This window comes from Callorhinchus milii, unplaced genomic scaffold, assembly GCF_018977255.1.
Source record: "Callorhinchus milii isolate IMCB2004 unplaced genomic scaffold, IMCB_Cmil_1.0 Scaffold1, whole genome shotgun sequence".
NCBI lineage: Eukaryota > Metazoa > Chordata > Chondrichthyes > Chimaeriformes > Callorhinchidae > Callorhinchus > Callorhinchus milii.
Genome location: NW_024704742.1, coordinates 130008774 through 130028984, shown reverse-complemented (window position 1 = coordinate 130028984; position 20211 = coordinate 130008774). Strand labels below are relative to the sequence as shown.

Genomic DNA, 20211 nt, shown 5'->3' with positions numbered 1-20211 from the left:
ATAAGGAAAAGCTGTTTCCGCTGGTAGGTGTGTCTGTGACCTGTGGTCACAGTCTTAAGATATCTACCAAAAGAAGCAGAGGGGAGGTTAGAAGAAATGTTTTCACTCAGCGAGTTGTTCGAATTTGGAATGATCTGCCTGAAAGGGTAGTGAAGTCCGATTCGATAACAGCTTTTAAGAGAGAACTGGATAGGTATCTGGGGAAGACGGGTTTGCAGGGTTATGGGGAGAAAGCTGGTGATCGGGGTTAGTGAAAGTGACTTGCTCTGTCAAAGAGCCGGCACAGACTCGATGGGCCGAATGGCCTCCTTCTGTGACGTAACATTCTATGAATCTATGAATCTATAAAAACCTCTTCCTGTTCATTAATGATTCGCATGAAGCCAACCTGTCTACTGATCCTGAGATTGAGTCAGTGCTTCACTTCCTTAAAGGTTTAGAAGTAACCTTATTATTAAGGGTTAAAGTTTTTTTAATAACTACAATATAGATATTGTAATAGAAATTGGCTGCCATTTTTCACCCACAAAATATACAGTCAATCCACTTTACAGTACATTCTGTGAAGTGCTTTGCGACGGCTCAATGACGTAATAAGGCCCTATATCAAATCCAAGGATTATTATTATATTGCCTCAGGCTGGGAGTAAATCAGGAAGTCTTAAATTTTTTGATCTATATTTGTGAAGCACCAACATCTGTTTAGGTTCCTCTCATTGTGATCACAACTGAGGTCAGGAGCTCAGTCACTGTAGGGGAGGCATTTGAGCCTTTTCCACAATAATCTAGTATCAAATTGATTGACAAGTACATTGGATCATCCAGATATTGTATCTTTGCTGTTGAAAAGTAGTTGGAGATTGGTGCACTTAGTATGAAAAATCCGAATGAAATTTTTGAAGTTCCCTACTTACTAAAGATGCATTTAACCACTCTGTGAGGAATGTTTCCTTATTTCAATGACACCGTGTCCAACATCAACCAGATCAGTTGCAATGGTACAATTTGATGGTGTGAAACTGGATGTAAGCTATCCTACCTATTCCTTCATAGTTTTTGAAGTATCTATCAGTATATAGTGTGCATTACATACACGTAAAGTGGTACCAAAGTAACAAATTACTTCAGAAAATTTTGCATATTTCTGTAGAATGGCAATTCTCTCATTTTACATGTCCAACGTAAATGGGTGTGTGTGTGAGCGTTAGAGAATGTGCACATACCTGTATTGTCAAACAGAATTTGGCTTGCACAGTGACATCAAACAACTCCGGATGACTCACTCATCTATAATTTATTCCCAGCCATATATATTATTTATAATTTTTAAAAATGCTGCTGAGATTGAATTTAAGTAGGCTGTGCTCGCCCTTGTTTTTGAGGAAAATCGTGGATTAAAAAAACAAGTGAACAGATTGGGGGACACAAATTTCTGTTGGCTGTCCGTTCTCATTTAACCTTTACACCTCAACAGGACAAAGAAGACAAGGTTCAGGTGATCGGAAACCTGAAGAGCATTTCCATGGCTTCCAGCAAACTTTTACTCGCAGCTAAAGCTCTCTCTGCTGATCCGACCGCTCCCAACATCAAGAATCAACTTGCGGCTGCAGCAAGGTACATATGAATGTCAGTCATGGGATTTTATGTTCCTTCCTTAAATGGGCAGAAACCCTAGAAGCCGACATTCTAGTTTGTCACTCATTACTATTTTGATTCTTGTGTAAACAAATGTGCATTGAAACTTATCAGGTTTCCCTTGTTTTTTTTAAGTGAGTTTGTGACTTGAAAAGGAATTGGTTGAGAGCTAGATTCAGTGAGTAGAAAAAAAAGTGAGACTCATTTTAGTCAGTTTTTAACATGCCTCTTGTTTCTATCCTGTTCCAGCAATCTCACCAAAGAGGCACACCTTGCTCTCCTCTGAGATGAGACCTTGAGGGAATCTCAGCCAGTATAGCTCGCTATAGTTGGCCTCGGTTTCCCCGATCTGGGGAGGGGAAGGGTTCCTGATCATTGCATTATGACTATGACACCTGCTCCTGTGGTTGTGGCCGTGAATTTGTAGGGGGTGTAGTGGAAAGAGAAAGACATCGGTTGAGGATTGATCAGAGTCGGGTGTATCCCCTTCACCCAACCCCCTCCCACCCCCGCAATCCACAGTTATGTAGAGTTTGTAGGGGATGTGGTGGAAAGAGAAAGACATCGGTTGAGGATTGATCAGAGTCGGGTGTATCCCCTTCACCCAACCCCCTCCCACCCCCGCAATCCACAGTTATGTAGTCTACTTATATTCCCTGTCCAACATCGCAGCTCAATACAACAACAACAACAAAATTATATTATAGAGCACCTTTCACGTCGGGAGGATGTCCCAAGGCGCTGGACAATCGGATCAGGCCCCAAGCATGGGGGAGGGGTGGGGTTGGGGTGAGGGAAGGCAGAGAGGTGGGAGGGAGACTGAAGGCACGATCGAAGAGGAGGGTCTTGAGACTGGCCTTGAAGGAGGCAAGGGAGGAAGTGAGTCGAAGGGACTGTGGGATGGAGTTCCAGAGTGTAGGGGCAGAGAAGCTGAAAGCCTGGCCACCGATGGTAGGGCGAGTTGGGCAGAAGACATGGAGCAGGTCGGAGCCAGCTGAACGGAGAGAGCGGGCAGGTTGGTAGGGAGTCAGCAGGTCAGAGAGGTAGGAGGATGGCCTTGAAAGTGAGGACGAGAATCCTGAATTCGATCCTCTGAGGGATGGGGAACCAGTGGAGTCGGGCGAGGGTGGGAGTGATGGGGTCACGGAGCCTGGTGCCCGAGAATACACGAGCTGCAGAGTTTTGGATGATCTGCAGCTTGTGAAGGGAAGAGTTGTGAAGGCTGATGAGGAAGGAGTTCCCGTAATCAAGCCTTGATGTGACTAATGCGTGGGTGAGGATTTCGGCAGCCTGAGGGGTGAGGTGGTGGCGGAGTCTGGCAAGGTGGTGGTAGGCAGTGCCAGTTATGGTGCGGATGTGGAGGAGAAAGGACAGTTCAGGGTCAAACAAGATACCAGGTTCCTGACTAGCTTAGTGAGGTTGAGTGTGCAGCCGTGGATGCTGATGCTGCCAGCGCCTGAGATGCGGAGGCGCTGGCACAAGCCAATAAGGAGGGCGTTGGACTTGCTAACATTCAACTAGAGAACGTTGTCCCTCGTCCAGGACTTGACGTCGGACAGGCAGTCGGTCAGGACGCCAGTAGTCCTGGAGTTGAGGGTGGAGGCAGAGCGATATAGTTGGGTGTCATCACCATACATGTGGAAATTTATCTCATGTCTGCGGATGATGTCACCAAGGGGGAGCATGTAGAGGGTGAAAAGGAGGGGACCGAGGACAGAGCCCTGAGGAACTGGATTTTTGAGTGAGATGCCTTAGGGCGACTACAAAATAAATATATACATGCAAGTTGTTGTTGTTGTTGACTAGTTTTGTCAAAGTATACCTCAGCCAGAGTCCTTGCCTTCAGAAGAGAAGAAAAAGGGCAATTTCTGTCTTCCAGGCAGACTGTAATTCCGAGTTTATAAAGCTCTAGTATACTTGGTGCATTCCATTAAAAAAAATTGTTTGCATTAAATAGTACAGGAAAGTTGCGTTTTACAGCAATCTTCTGAAGCAGCTTTCTTGTGTGTGTCAGTGGCAAACTTTGTCAAAAGATATCTAATCACTGCAGCTGCAAGGGCACAGAAGAGCAAAATACTTATTGTGCAGTTAACTCTTAGAGTATTTAAATTAACATTCATCCTGGTGATCAACAGAGGTAGAGATTCTAGTCTTGAGTAAGTAATACAATGGTGACTTTCAGTGATTTAGCTATAATGTGACAATGTCGCTTTGTAATGTTACCCAAATAGCTGTAGGGGGCACTGGAGTCTTTGTTGTTTGAGGCTGGAATAGGTGAAAATTGGAAGGGTTCGCAATACCAGTTGTCATCCAGTTATCTGCTGGAAGTGTCCTATCCTTATGTTTGTCTGTCTTTCATTAAAGTTTAGCACTTGGGTATTCGGGGTGGTCCATCATCTCTGTAACCAAATAGGAATTGGGTCTTGCTTCAATGAGAGTTGTGTTTTAATGCAGCCCTGGATGGAATCTGCTCCATGTTAAGCCTAATACAGAAAGGCTGTTGATTCAGTTACATGAGCGGACCAATCTTGGAAGTTGGATCTTGGGGTGAAAAACGGGCAAATGCGTTTCTTTAATGAGTCTAAATCTGATAAACGAGCAAATGTCATGTGAGGTTGCAGAAGTTCAGATTGTTTATAAGTCGAGTTCAATTTATAATGGAATATGGAAATTGAAATGCAAACCTGAAAAACAGCCCAGGGCTTGTTTCTACAAAGGAAGCAGCAACTGGTCGTTCAAATCAAATATGTGTGGTTTGATTTTTGTGGATGTGTGAGTCTTGCAGTAAAGCTGTTTGTTTTTCTTCTTCTGCAGGGCTGTGACTGAAAGCATCAACCAGCTGATCACCATGTGTACGCAGCAGGCGCCGGGACAGAAGGAATGTGACAATGCTCTCCGTGAGCTGGAGGTATGTGGTGAACACCACCGCTCTTAATTGGTCATTTGATAGTGGTTAGCGTGTTCGCCTCGTGAGCGAGAGGATCCAGGTTCGATTCCCGGGCAGGGCGACACCTTAGGCAAGTTTCTTTACTTCACATGGTCTGTTTACATTAGCATTAAGTAGGAACCCGGTTATTAGTCGATTGGTGGATTATTTTCCGGCGGGTAATAATCCCCTCAAAAACAAGGCTGTTTGTGGGGCACGGCTGTGTGCAAAATTGGCTGCTGCGTTTCGCCCACAAAATACAGTCTACAATATACACTTTATAATATATTCTGTGAAACGCTTTGAGACGTCTCAACAACGTGATGAGGCCCTGCCATTTTCCTCATCTCTTCTGCAAGATTCATCCTCGCAGCGTACATTTTCTCTGAAACTCCTTTCTCAATCCACTATAAAATATTCAAATGGTATTAATGATGGGATAAGGAGGCAGCAGTTCTCTCATGCACAAGCTCCTCTGGAGCCTCTTATATCTAGTTTGACATTTGTGCTGGGGATTTTTGACAGGATTGCAGACATAGGTTCTGTATTATACACTGTTATATTAACAGATACGATTTAGTTAAAGAGCTGTCTAAAGCTGTGAAACTGAGTCAGATCATTCACAGCGCTCTATGGGTATAGACAGGTTAGATTACTTTCATCATTCCATAAGCATCTGTAACTCCTGTTCATAACTTTTATTAAATGGGACATTGGTGTGTAAGTTGGCTGCCACATTCGCCCACAAAATACACAGTCATGCCACTTTACAGAATTATTCTTGTGAAGTGCTTTGATGACATAAGGCAGCTTTACCAAATGCAAGGATTATTATCTTATTGGGTATGTACAGAAAATGCATCCAAAATGGTCAAGGAAATGAATGAAGGTATGATAGCTGTCCTTGGTATTAAAACCCCTCTTCTCCCCACCCACCCAAACTGCCAAGCTGAGTTCAACAGTAGTGTTTGTATTTCACTTCACAGCACGTGTAAACAGATATTCCAGGCCAAATAATCACTGAAATAAATGCTGCCAAATAAAGGCCATGAACTGCCAATGGGGACCTTGTAACCAGAAACACTATTTCCTGTAGGAGATGTGAAATGATTAGAGATCAACAAACCACATCTACACTTTCTGACTTAGTGAATGAGCCTCTAATGGGAGGCGATAATTTCTTCCTGGCTTTCCGTACAGGAAGAAGTGCCCTCTGTGCCTCTGTCTGGTGTTGATAGGATCAGTTGTTGTTTGCATTAGTATGGAATTAATTCCACCCCCTGCTCTCTCAAAGTCTCATCCCTCCCCCCCCCCCCCCCCCCACCAAACTCTCTTTCCACTTTAAAGCCTGCCTTAAGACCTTTCTCTTTGACTGTTGTTGATCACAATTTGCACTTATCTTCAGCTCTTACCAACCCCCCCCCCCCAGGCTCGGGCTCCCAGTCAGTTCTGCAAAGCTGTTTGAGAAGTCCTCCTGATGAGGGAGGTGCTATCAAAATATAAAATTCTAGTTGTTTTATGTTCTGGCTCAGGAAAGTTATAATATACCAACACACCGGAGACATTGCCCCTGCTATGAGCCTCTGCCACTTTAAATTGCTTCGGAGTTTAGGATGGATTGAGCGAGGATGTCTTCCATCGGGTTACCTCCAGGTGTGGGCTAGCATCCGAAAGGAATTCCTCAAGTTAAAGCAGTATAAGGCACTGTCTGATCAGAAAGCTGCACTTTTATTTGGAGCCAACATTTGAATGCCGTGTCAACGTCTATCTTTGTATTTTTCAAAGTGGAGAACAGTGAAACTATATGGATAAAGTGTTACTTTAGGGTTTCTTTCCTCCAGCCCTTTAATTCAATCATTTCCTTTCCAAACCTTTTGACCTGATTTTTCTCCCCTCTCTCTCCCATCCCCCTCCCTCACAATGAAATTAATGCACGTGTCTGAGGCTGCTAATGTCTTGTTATCCATATTGGTGTGTTTGTTCATGGGATTAAAGTGAAACCAAATTGGATTTGCATTAATCCTATTAGCATCTTTATTTACATAAGGAGCTCCATAAAAGTGGCAACAGACCATGACAAAGTTGAAGTGTCACAATGCTAGACGCAGATGCACGAGCTTGCACCATGTGTGTCAGTTTAGCAAAACTACAATTCTATCTTTCCTGGGATGTTGTTCTCACAAACTACTGTATAAATCTAAATGTGACTTTCTTACAGACTGTCAAAGGAATGCTGGACAATCCCACCGAGGCTGTCAATGACTTGTCTTACTTTGACTGCATCGACAGTGTTATGGAGAATTCCAAGGTATGTGTACAAACATTTTTGTTCACGGGACAGTTGTGTTCGCAGATTGGCTGCTGCATTCATCTACAAATAGGGTGACTATATTATATTAAAATCCTGTGAATTGTTTTGAGATGTTTTGATGATATAAGGCACTATATCAAATGCGGGGATTATTATCCTTATTGCTGTACTTTGCTTTTCCATGGATTGTCACAGTTGTCCAATATTGACACTTACAGCTAAGAAAATTTGCCCTTTGACAGAATGTTTTGAGGGAATATCAATACTTGACCTTGCATTGCAATTCTATACAAAAAATAGTTGAATTATTAGATTAATAGTATATGCTATAACTTGATCTCAGTTCGCCATCGAACAGTGGTAACATTTGCAAAGGGCACATTATACTTACCTTTTACTTTGGAGATGTCACAATGTGTTGCTTTCGTGTGGATATTTCTACAAGTGTTTCTGACTGTATAAATCTGTGCTTAAGAGCTTCAGCATTTATTAGGTGTGTAAACCAAGCTGGAGCCTTAGTGTTGGGAATGGATAGTTGCCTTGAAGGAATTTAGTACAAAAAATTAATCCTCGACTAGTTTCTTTGAAAATGTTTGGAATGAAATTGATGAATTTGGTTACTTGTGGTTTGAACTGTAATGAAATTCATGGTCCTACTCTTCTATCGTTGGCCCAGGATGTGAAGTTTGGACTAAAATCTAGCTTTGCCCTCCAATCTTTGTCCAGGTTCTTGGAGAGGCAATGACTGGAATCTCTCACAATGCTAAGAATAGTGACCTGCCAGCTTTTGGTGACTCAGTCAGCGCTGGCTCCAAGGCTTTATGTGGACTCACAGAAGCAGCCGCACAGGTGAGTTTTGTTCCTGTTCTTAAACTGAAGTCAGTAAAGCTAAAGGTCATCTTCTCATCTCAGTTTACCTCGTCCTTTCGGTTAAATTCAGCAATTAAAACCATAACTTAGCAAGTGTATTTGGGAAGCAAACTGTAAAAGTCAAAGGTTTCCGTACTTTTCACTAATTCACTTGTCCCAGTTACTTGTGCCACTTTTTGCCCACAAAATATACAGTCAATTCACTTTACAGTATATTCTGTGAAACGCTTTGAGACGTCTTGAAGTTATATCAAAATGCAAGGATTATTATTATTTTGCATTCTGAATTTGCGTAGTTCACCTCTGCTGGCAGCCTATGAGGAAAAATGGCCTAATTTTCTGGTGCCAGCCTCGGTAGTCCAGTCTCAGTAATCTGGTTCCAGAGTCAAATCCGCAGTACTCCAGTGCACTGCTAATGGCAGATGAAGTCAACCTGGTTGATCGTCAGGGCTGGAGAGACAGAGAATCTTCACACTCAGCTTCTGTTAACCCTGGAAGCCAAAGACCTAACGGGTAGGGTGGTCCTAGCTGGACAAGCTGCAGGAAAACTGCCAGACAGTGCTTTCAGTGGCAATCTGTGCAGTTTTAGCTGGTTAAATTCCAGCAATACCCCAACACACATTCTGTAGTTTCCAAGCCTTGGCTCTCGCCAATCAACACCTAATATTCTCTGGAATTAGGTAATCAAGATGTGCCCCTCCAGGGAGAGAGTGCATTTTTCATTTCAAACACGAGGAAATTTCCACGCAGAGGTGACATATATAATTGGAACTCGGTTTGGTTTGGATACTATACTCTCAAGTATGGTGATGGCTTTCCACATGTAGCGGACACCTTAGGTGACCAAATAAAAGTAATTGCAAATGCAGAGCAATTGATGTCCATTATATGACTTGAATAGTATTAACTCTAGCAAACGACTGTGAAGGTGACAAAGCTAAGGTAGAGTAGAGATGTAGCTAACAATTTTTTTTCACATCTTTTCATCTTATTTGCAGGCTGCATACCTTGTAGGGATTTCAGATCCTAACAGTCACGCAGGTCAGCAAGGATTGGTTGATCCAGCCCAATTTGCCAGAGCAAATCAAGCAATCCAGATGGCTTGTCAAAACTTAGTGGATCCAGCATGCATCCAGACACAGGTGAGACTCAATCTTCCTAACACAGTGCTAATTAACAAATTGTTCCAACAGGAGGCATCCTGTTTGTATAGCATCACACTCTGCTAGCCCTTCTCTCACTCAGTCGCTCGCTCTCGCACACATTCTCTTCAACAAAACACACACCACTTCAGTTTATCTCATGAAGCGCATTCAAACTTCCTCCAGATGTGAAAGGCGCTATACTATGTGTGAGGTTTATAATTATTCATTCAGCTTTTTTCTCTCTGAGTCTCTCTCTTTCACACACTCTTTCTATTCCTCTCTCTCTGACTTCCTATTTCTCCAACATCTCTCACTTTAAATTACCACCCCATCTCCAATAACCCTTTCCTTTCCAAGGTCCTGGAACGAGTCATTGTTTCGCTCCTTCTTCTCCCGCCACTCCCTTCACGAACCCCTCCAATTGGGTTTCTGTGCCGCCCACAGCACAGAAGCAACCTTGGTCAAAGTGACAAATGACATTTTGTCCATCTGGGACCAGGGCTCCCTCTGCCTCCTCGTCCTCCTTGACCTTTCTGCTGCCTTCGATACCGTTGACCACTGTATCCTCATCCACCATCTCTCCTCTCATCTCAACCTTCATGGTTTTGTCCTTGACTGGTTCAGATCATACCTCTCACACTGTCTCCACTTCATCTCCACAAACGGTTTCTCCTCTGGCCCCCGCATCGTCTTGTGCAGCTTTCCTTAGGGCTCTGTCCTTGGTCCCTTATAAAATTGGTCATTTTCAATCCATGACTGTTTGTGGGACATTGCTGTGCGCAATTGGCTGCCGCGTTCGCCCACAAATATACAGTCAATTCACTTTACAGTGTGTTCTGTGAAGCGCTTTGGGACGTCCTCCCGACGTGAAAAGCGCTATATCAAATGCAAGGATTATTATTATTATTTAGCTCACAAAATACACAGTGAATCCATTTTACAACATATTCAACATATACAACAAATGCACGGATTATTAGTATAATGTGGGACATTATTGAAGGAAGATGCTGGCTCAAAGCAAATAAACTGATATTCTTTCTCTTCCCCCCTCTTTCCCCAACCCCACAGGTTCTCTCTGCTGCCACCATTGTTGCAAAGCACACTTCTGCCTTGTGCAATGCCTGCCGTCTCGCCTCATCAAAGACATCCAACCCTGTTGCAAAGAGACAGTTTGTTCAGTCGGCCAAAGAGGTGGCAAATAGCACAGCCAACCTTGTGAAGACCATCAAGGTAACTTGCTGTACTGATTATCCACTATATCTCTTGAGTTTTATCTGTAGAAACTTGATGCGTCTCCTTATTTTAAAATCTTTAAAGTACATTTTAAAAACTTTAAAACTACTCTGTAGTTGTTACAGATGCCTATCTTCAGTTTTAATCACAAGTAAGGTCTTCAAACAGACTTGTATTGGCCAGATAGGAACGTAGGAATTGCTAGACGAACAAAGAACAAGGTCCATCTAATTCACTTTCTACCATCCTGGTAGTCGTATGCTAAGATAATGGAGATGTTAATAGCAATTAATTCTGTATGATTTAGTCTACATCCTGATGTTGTCTACATACAGATGTTGAAGTGATGTGTACACCCTGATAAGGTACAGGCTTATTTAATACACAAAAGGTTGGCTTACTTGGGGCACATACTCGGCATCATCAGTAAATCTATTTTATTTGCAATGTGTTGTGTTTTGTTAGGCTCTTGATGGTGCTTTCGTGGACGAGAACCGGGAGAAATGCCGTGCTGCCACGATGCCTCTGATTGAAGCAGTTGAAAATCTGACCGCTTTTGCTTCCAACCCCGAGTTTGCCAGTATTCCAGCTCAGATCAGTGCAGAGGTAAGCAGTAACCGAAGTCTTGTGTTGAACGGGGGAATTGGAGTTGGGCAGATGTGCAACTAAAAATCTTCTTCAACCTAAACTGTAATTGACACCCAGCATCTAGTAGTAATTCCTCAATCGGTAGTTGGAAATATTCATGTTCAAAGTTAGGAGAAGGTATAATGCTCAAATTTGTGGTGTGCATTTTATACATGTGGAGTCCTGTAGCTCAGTGGTTAGAGCATTCGCTTTGCAAGCGAGATCTGAGTTCAATTCCAGATAGGGCGAAACCTTGGGCAAGTTTCCTTACTCCACACGCCTAATAATAATCCCTCCAAAACAAAACAATAATAAATTGGTCATTTTCAATCCACGACTGTTTGTGGGACATTGCTGTGCGCAATTGGCTGCCGTGTTCGCCCACAAATATACAGTCAATTCACTTTACAGTCTATTCTGTGAAGCGCTTTGGGACGTCTAGAAGACGTGAAAAGCGCTATATCAAATGCAAGGATTATTATTGTAGAATTACGTTCATTCTCCACAGTACAGGAAGTGGCCATTTGGTCCAACTTGTCTGTGTTGGCGTTTATATGCCACCTGAGTCTCCACCCCCCAATCCCCTCTCTAAAACAAGACAAAAGTATTAGCAATTGAACCAGGCTGAATACTATCCATGGGAATTAAAATGCAGGTCGGGTTCTTAGTCACCAGTGTTTGCTGAGGGGCGGGTGTTATGCAGCTCATTTATCCAATAATTCATCTCAGCAGAATCTGACCTACATTTTCCATCGCGCTTAACTTGCCGTGTTTAAAATCAATGCAGGTAACCTGCAATGAAATGCTTTGCACGCAAGAGGGCAGCAGTTATCAAAAGCTGGATTGAAACCATTGCTGATTTGTTTTCAATAGTCATGTTAGCAGTAACAGAATCATTTATAAATCAACGCAAATCACTGCTTAAAAGAAAAATCTTGTGTGTATCTGTGTATAATTGTGATTGCTCGTGACAGGGCCTCAATGCCATGGAGCCTATTGTGGTGGCTGCAAAGACTATGCTGGACAGTTCCACTGGTCTCATTCAGACCGCTCGCTCTCTTGCTGTGAATCCCAAAGACCCACCAAAGTGGTCGGTCTTGGCTGGACATTCTCGAACTGTGTCGGACTCGATCAAGAAACTCATTACTTCAATCAGGTATTTAAAGGCTTTACTCCTCCACTACTGCTCCCTGGCTTGCGATCAGCTAATAGCACAGATTAGGATTTGTGACTGAGGGTCTGTTTCTCTTTATAATCTAAAGCTTTGCTCGCTGTTTTCTTTCAACCTTTGCTGTTGTGAAATGAGCTGTAACCGTACTTTGTTTCGCAAATGTTGACTTTGCGTTAGATTTGGGAACCAGTGTAGCAGAAACGTGCACCGTTTATTTGTGTTAGACATTGTCTTCCACAAGATGGTTTGTGGAGCTATGCTGTCAGACACCTGATCAGTGCACCACGAGAGACGCCAGTGCATTCAGTGCTTCAAAGTTCTTTCAAATGCTGTTTCAAGGTCAACAAAGGGCAGTAGTTGGAAGTTTGACACTAAGATGAGAGTTTTTTTTACGTTCCAATTTTCATTGCTCGATATCTCTTTCAGGAGAAGTGGAGACTACTAGGTTTGGATTGATTGGTTGCAGATCTTGTAATCTGTATAGTATCTATTATTTTTATATTTTATGTTTTCATATTTTGCCCATAAAATTTACAGTCAATTCACTTTACAGTTTATTCTGTGCCGTGCTTTGAGATGTCTCAACGATGTGATAAGGTGTTATATCAAATGCAAGGATTCTTATTGTTTATTTCACTCTTTCGCAGAGATAAAGCCCCAGGACAGAGAGAGTGTGATGATGCCATTGATGCCCTCAACCAATGCATTAGGGATTTGGACCAGGCTTCCTTGGCAGCGATCAGCCAGCAGCTGGCACCACGAGAAGATATCTCACAAGAGGTGAGCTCCAAATCATTGTCTTACATAATGTTGTTCATTATATAGTGTTGCTCTCAACTGCAAAATGTTAATTTAATATTATACCAAACCCAGTTATCTCAGATGGGTCTCGATTACAATTTGTTTTTTTCAAAAAAAAGCAAAACCTTTTATTTACTGTAGAAGATGTAATCAGATGGGAATGTTATCACTGGCTCCCTCACTTCTTTCAAGGCCCGTAATGAGAATTAACTCTTTGACCGTGCTTTCGGTCATCTTTCCCGTTCGGCTCCCACCCCCAGATCGGGTGTCCAGACAGCAAACCTGAAAGCAATTTGAAGCGTCCTTTCAATGTGAAAGTTGTTATATAATTGTAAAATATTACAGGGAGTGGATGCATCTGTTTGTTGTTGATGGAGCTATCCAATCAATACCTTACCTAATCAGCAAATTCACAATCATGTCCAACTCAAATTGGTCACTCGCTTCTTGACTGTTTTGGCTGCTGCATTCACCCACAATATCCACAATTGGTCCACTTTACAGTATATCCTCCAGTATATCTATAAGGTTCTATATCAAATGCAATGATTTTTTTATTATTATTGTCTGGGAAGAGGCAATTTACAAGGAGGAGGAAAATTGGTGGAGCCAACCTCTCACAGTCTGATCTCGGGAACTAAATTCGAAAAGATGTCTTGTGTCTGGTCAATGCCCAGATAATGGTGTATGTTTAGAAATGGGACTGAGGGAAGAGAGATTTAAATGAACAAAGGAAAAAAAAATCAACCGTGAAATCAAACGTGATGGATATCTGGGTAAATCTCATTTTGTGTGTGTTTTTTTAATTCCCTCCCACATTAGGCTTTGCATGACCAGATGGCTGGAGCTGTCCATGAGATCAGCAACCTGATTGACCCAGTGGCAGTGGCAGCTCGGGCTGAGGCTTCTCAGTTAGGACATAAGGTGAGACAGTAGCATAGGAAACACAGAAGCTTCCTGGTATCGGCCTCCAAATTATGACTGAATTTGAGACTTCTGTTTGTCCAGTCTGTTTTAAGACAATGGTCTTAGATCTAAGAACATAAAATATCACAGGTTCCTAATGCCCAAAGATCCTGTTTGCCTTCTCCCCAGAACATTTGCGTATAACATGTTGACCATTTAATGTTCTCACGAAGCAGTATTAACTGCTTCTGTTGGCCAACTCTTCCAAGTATGGATTTCATGTGGGGAAGGAAGAAAAAAAAAGAGAACCTTCTAGTCTTTACTCCTGCTTTGCAGTTTAAACCTGCACCCTTACATTCTACTCTCATCAGGTCTGCTTGCTTACATTACATAATCTATGTCCCTCAAGTATTGTACAGACAAAAGCCTCATACAACCCTTTTGTTATCCTTTGTGTTTTACTAAAATCCTCTCCAATGCTAGTTTGTCCAAACTGGACACAATATTCCAAATGTGACCTCACAAGTACAACGTTGGAATAACTTCTTCCAATTGATAGTCCAATGCCCTTGAAATGCGACTTAATATTTCACTACTTTGTACACCAGAAATTCACCTTGTATTTTTACCTGGGTGGAGGGGGAGGCAAGTGTAGAGGGTCAAAATTGTCTTAAATGTTCAGCACTTCAGTAGGTGATTTGCAGAAAGGAGCGTGGTGCCCTGGAATATTACAACAAAACTAAGGAAAAGTAAAGTGCACTATGATTTATTCTCTCGGTGCTTGTAGGTATCTCAGATGGCCAGTTACTTTGAGCCACTGACCATGGCTTCCATTGGCGCAGCATCCAAAGCCATCAACCACCAGCAACAGATGAACCTGTTGGATCAGACCAAGACGCTGGCCGAGTCGGCGCTTCAAATGCTCTACACGGCCAAAGAGGCGGGCGGCAATCCCAAGGTAAGGTCAAATGCATCCAAAACGTGGAGAGTTCAATCAAATCTACTGTGGTATTTGGTTTGTCTGCAAATGCCTCCTTATCATTTATATTGTACAGTGAAACCCCAGCGGCCTGGACTAATGGGGGGGAGATCCGGTCCGGCAAGCCAAAATTTCTGAATCCCGTGAGCAGGAGGTAGCAAATAAGCCGTCTTCCTCTCGCAGGATTCAAACTAGATCAAAGTTGATACCCCTGGCCACTGAAGGTCAGCAAGCACAGTGAGATGGGGCTTGCTCACTAGGACAGCGGACTGGTGAGAGTCTACATGCAGCCCACAGAAACTTTTAAAATGTTTCAGTTTTGGGCCCAGTCTGGCTAGATATGAATTCCGGGTACCAGGAGGGGTTACTGGAAACCTCGTTGTTGTTTGGTTGGCTGGGACAATATCTCAGCAACTGTTATAAGTGAAGCGTGAAAAGACTGAATTCCTGGTTGTTAGAACACCAATTATGGCACCTCCTGCAGTCTGTGCTCAGTGCACAGGCTACGTCGGTGACAACCTGGAAGTCAGACTATTTTTAACATGGGAGGATGTCTAATCAGTGCCAGAAGCCAAGTGCATTGCATTTCCAGTTTGCATGGATCCACTGTATATGAGGCCATGCACAGTATAACAGAGTTCATCTGTATTAAAATGTGAATAAATAATGAAATGAGTACTTGCGGACACAAACTGAATAATGCTGTTGATGTCAATAACCATGGTCCTGCATCCTATGAAGAGACCAGAAAATGTTTTTAAGCTTAATATTGTTTGTCTCATTCTGATCTGGGAATAAGTGTTGTGCAATTGAGCCACCCGCCCAGAAATCAAACCACAATCATAATGCTTGCAGCATTGGAGAGGTAAAAGGAGCTTGACACCGTCATCTTATTTAAGTCTGTAACCAGCTTTTATGGAAACTTAATGTCTGTTCATCCTTGGATATCAGAAAACCCTGAATTATTTGGATAAAGGACAAAGTTTGAATAAGGCATTTTCAAAAAAAAAAAAAAAAAAGTTTCACCTGAGTTGATGTCCTTTTACACAGCAGAGAACCTAAAATCATCCTGTGGCTGATGTCCCTGGGAATTGCATCCTTCCCGTAACTAGTTCTGGTCATGTTTCCATTTTTATCTTCCAGTTATGCAGACTGTAACATTCGCAAGTTCTAAACTTGCTTTAAAAACAATTTTAAAGTTTTAACAACTTCTCATCCAAATTTGTTTAACTCGATCGGGGAGGGGAACTTGGAGATGTACTTGAGTATTTTGTTACTTCTACTTGCCCTTCAGTGATTGACTCATTCTTGGGATTGTTTCCACAAATCATAGTAGGAACTGTCCAGTACCTTATCCAAGTGGCACATTGCTTTGTGTGACCTTTGACTTTAAATGCTAGCTGTCTGCTCAGCGCAGAGAGTGATGGGGAGTGAGGGGAGAAAAAATAGGCACTGCAGGTGTGCTTGTTTCCACCATATCTTTAGCAGAGGTCCTGGGTTATTTATGAAAGAGGAGATCTCTACTAAAATTGCCTGCAACTCATGTGAATAAGTTGCAGGCATGAACCCACATGCTTTTGTGCCTTGATGTTTTATTACAAGACAAAGTTACAGGCTAAGGGCAATCTGGATGAACAATTAATATTGAACAGCGTTGTGAGAATCCAATGGCATTTTACTGTTACGGTTTCTGAATCACTGTACCGTATCTTCTGTTCCGTGCCATGGTTTAGCCCTGGTCCATCGTAATGTGAGTGTATGGCATACCTGGAATCCCGCACTAAACACTGTTCAGGTCGCGGCTGATGTCACTTATTGCACGTGCACTGCGTGGAACTGCTTTTGACATCATTTCACGAAGGAAGTGATGTCAACGGTGCTTCTTGTGCATAAAGCGTAGGAAGTGATGTCAGTGGTAATCTGACAACCAAAACAGCAGAATCTTCACACTTCCTTAACGCACTGGGACTGAGTTTATAATCCCAGATCACCGGTTGTAACGGGGAATGACCTGTATTTGGTGATTGAACTGTTTTAAGTAAACCCCATTTTTACGAAATGTAATCCATAGCTTGATGCAGGCCCTCTGTTTTTTTTAAAAAAAATTTAATGGACACTTGTTGCTCCTATCTGATTTTCCAACAGTGAGATTCATTTGCTTGCTGCTTGTAGTAACTTGCACGTTTTGTAATGATGCAGTGTGATTTCAAATTTGTCCAACACCTTACACTTGTTTTCAGCAAGCGGCACACACGCAGGAAGCACTGGACGAGTCTACGCAGATGATGAAGGAGGCGGTTGAAGACCTGTCGGGAACGCTGAGCGATGCAGCAAGTGCTGCGGGGGTAGTGAGTGGAATGGTGGCCTCCATCAACCAGGCCATAAACAAGGTAAAGCAAACCACCTCCTCCTCCACTACATCCTCCACATCAATCACTGCTGCTTAGATTTGAAGACGCTTTCTCCTCTATCATCTCCTCACCCTTCTCGAAATCAATCGGTGATTCTTACATTTGAGGACATTTTCTCCTCCTCCTCCCCTCTATCAACTCCTCACCTGCTCTTCCAAATAAATCGGTGATACTTGGCTTTGTATCTTCCTTCGTCATTTATGTGACCAGCAATTGTACAATTGGCAAGAATCTCAGTGCTCTTTGTTTGAACACAGATTGATGAAAGTGCTTCAGGTGAGCCGGAGGGATCGTTTGTTGACTACCAGACCACAATGGTGAAGACGGCCAAAGCTATCGCTGTAACAGTACAGGAAATGGTACGCTCTAGTCCCAAAAATTGGGTGCATCCGATCGGGTGAATTTATTGGGTGATTGGGTGAAAGAAAAAAAAAATAATAATTTGGTCACTCAATCCATGACTGTTTGTGGAACATTGCTGTGCGCAATTGGCTGCTGCGGTTCGCCCCCAAAATATACAGTCAATTCATTTTACAGTGTGTTCTGTGAAGTGCTTTGAGATGTTGCAATGCCGTGATAAGACACAATATCAAATGGAAATGCGAGGATTATTATTATTTATTTCTCATTTTGTGCTTCTTTGTTCGTAGGTCACAAAATCGAACACAAATCCCGATGATCTGGGAACTTTAGCCAATCAGCTCACCAGTGACTATGGACAGTTGGCACAGGAAGCTAAACCTGCAGCCATAACTGCTGAAAACGCTGAGGTAAGTCTATGGGACGGTTGATGCAAGGCCTGATGACTAAGTGTAGAGGAGGTGGACTTTGAAAAGAAAAGAGAGTCTCTCCCTGTCGTGGCCAACAATTCCCCAAATAAAATTGGTCACTCGTTGGCTGTTGTGAGGATTTGTTGGATACATAATTGGCTGTCACGTTCACCCACAAAATGCACATCACTTTACAGTATATCCTATGAAGCTTTTTGAGACGTCTCAACGACATAAGGAACCAATCAAATGCAAAGATTATTGTACAGGCTGCATGTTATAATCCCATTCTTTGTGCGCTATAACCTCAGGAAAGTATAAGCTTTGGTAAAAGAATTTCTATGATTATAAATATTTCCATTCTACAGAAGTCTGATTGAATGCACACAAACATCACTTAGTATATTAGTTGCATGGCTTTTGTTCAGCACGTAAAATATGCATCTCTCAAAAGTGCAGGTTAAAAAACTACTACAGAGGCGAGAATCAAAGTAAATATGTATGAGGATGACACCCAACTCTATCTTTCTGCCTCCAACCTCAACTCCAAGACCACTGCTGTCCTGACAGACTGCCTGTCAGACATCAAGTCCTGGATGAGGGCAAACTTCCTACAGTTGAATGTGAACAAGACTGAGGCCCTCCTGATTGGCTCGCGCCAGAGCCTCCGCACCTCAGGCTCTGGCAGCATCAACCTCCATGGTTGCACACTTCAACTCACCAAGCCAGTCAGGAACCCAGGTGTCTTGTTCGATCCTCAACTGTCTCTTCTTCCCCACATCCAAGCCATGACCCGCTCCGCCTTCCTCACCTCCATAACATCGCCCGACTCTGCCACTACCTCACCCCCTCAGGCCGCTGAAACTCTTGTTCATGCCTTCATCACCTCCAGGCTCGACTATGCAAACACCCTGCTTGTCGGCCATCCCAACTCCTCCCCCCCCACAGGCTGCAGATAATCCAGACCTCTGCAGCCCGTGCCCTCTGCTGCACCAAACTCCATGACCCCATCTCCCCCACTCTCGCCCAACTCCACTGGCTCCCTATCCTTCAGAGGATCCAGTTCAAGATCCTGGTCCTCTCCTACAAAACCCTCCATGGTCTCGCCCCACCCTACCTCTGCGACCTCCTAACTCCCTACCAGCACCCCCATTCCCTCCGCTCAGCCGGCTCTGGCCTGCTCCAAGTTGTTCGAATTTGGAATGATCTGCCTGAAAGGGTAGTGAAGTCCGATTCGATAACAGCTTTTAAGAGAGAACTGGATAGGTGTCTGGGGAAGACGGGTTTGCAGGGTTATGGGGAGAAAGCTGGTGATTGGGGTTAGTGAAAGTGACTTGCTCTGTCAAAGAGCCGGCATAGACTCGATGGGCCGAATGGCCTCCTTCTGCGCCGTAACATTCTTTGAATCTATAAAGTCCCCCGACCCACCCGCCCCACCATTGGCTGGAGAAACATTCAGCCACTCTGCCCCCAACCTCTGGAACTCCATTCCCCAATCACTCCGCCTCGCTCCCTCCTTAGCCTTCTTCAAGTCCCACCTCAAAACCCTCCTCTTCGACCATGCCATTGGAACCCCCCTTCCCCTCCCCTCTCCCCCCTGACCCCAGCTCGGGTCTGAAATGCTGTACACTGTCCAGCGCCTTGGGACGTCCTCCTGACATGAAAGGCGCTATACAAATATAATCTTGTTGTTGTAGATCAGTCGTAGAGTAAGACCTTTGTTGAACAAAACATGTTAGGTGGGATGAGTATTTTTCAGCATACTATTTAGGGGTGTTGTAACATCTTTGTTGATCTGACTACAAAATGGGGTTTGCGTTACTGAGGGCCAACATTCAGATTAAATTCAATCCACTCGACAGTATCTCCTCTGAAGTGCTTTGAGACGTCTCAATAATGTGATAGGTCACTATATAAATGCAAGGATTATTATTATTATTTGTTGAAGGAGAGAAAAATTCCAGTGTTTTTGAAGGATCTTGTTTTCAAATCTAATTCCAGATTGGAAATCACATAAAGAACCGTGTGCAAGAACTTGGTCACAATTGTGCTTCACTGGTTCTCAAGGCTGGTGCTCTCCAATGTAGCCCTAGCGACACTTTTACCAAGAAAGAACTCATTGAATGTGCCCGCAAGGTGTCCGAAAAGGTAAAGAATTTATGAATGTAAAAATAAGTTAACGTTTGCAAGTGTTTGGTGAATTTGTTGGGTAATTTTATTAAACTTGGTTCCAAACAAATTGTCCCAATGCTTTGATCCACTGTTCTGGATGCAGTAAAAATGCCCCTTCTAATAGCTGGTTAGCTCAGAATGGGCCGAGCCGCTGACTTCTGATCAGATGATTACAAGTTCGCTGCAAGTGCTACCCGATGCAATCGTTGTTGCTTCAGTAGCATTTTGTCTACTTTCAGCCTAGAAGGCTG

General features: G+C 43.2%; 1 protein-coding gene across 1 annotated transcript in view; it reads left to right on the top strand.

Moving 5' to 3' along the window:
• tln1 (talin 1) overlaps nt 1-20211 on the top strand; it is a 157620-nt gene that overhangs the window by 112271 nt on the left and 25138 nt on the right. Inside the window, exons 31-45 of the mRNA XM_042335651.1 lie at nt 1475-1614; nt 4450-4543; nt 6780-6869; nt 7599-7721; nt 8741-8884; nt 9959-10120; nt 10589-10729; nt 11725-11906; nt 12569-12701; nt 13545-13646; nt 14416-14586; nt 16848-16997; nt 17276-17377; nt 17669-17788; nt 19790-19936. Coding sequence (XP_042191585.1) covers nt 1475-1614; nt 4450-4543; nt 6780-6869; nt 7599-7721; nt 8741-8884; nt 9959-10120; nt 10589-10729; nt 11725-11906; nt 12569-12701; nt 13545-13646; nt 14416-14586; nt 16848-16997; nt 17276-17377; nt 17669-17788; nt 19790-19936 — 2001 coding nt within the window. The remainder of the gene's footprint in view (nt 1-1474; nt 1615-4449; nt 4544-6779; nt 6870-7598; nt 7722-8740; nt 8885-9958; nt 10121-10588; nt 10730-11724; nt 11907-12568; nt 12702-13544; nt 13647-14415; nt 14587-16847; nt 16998-17275; nt 17378-17668; nt 17789-19789; nt 19937-20211) is intronic.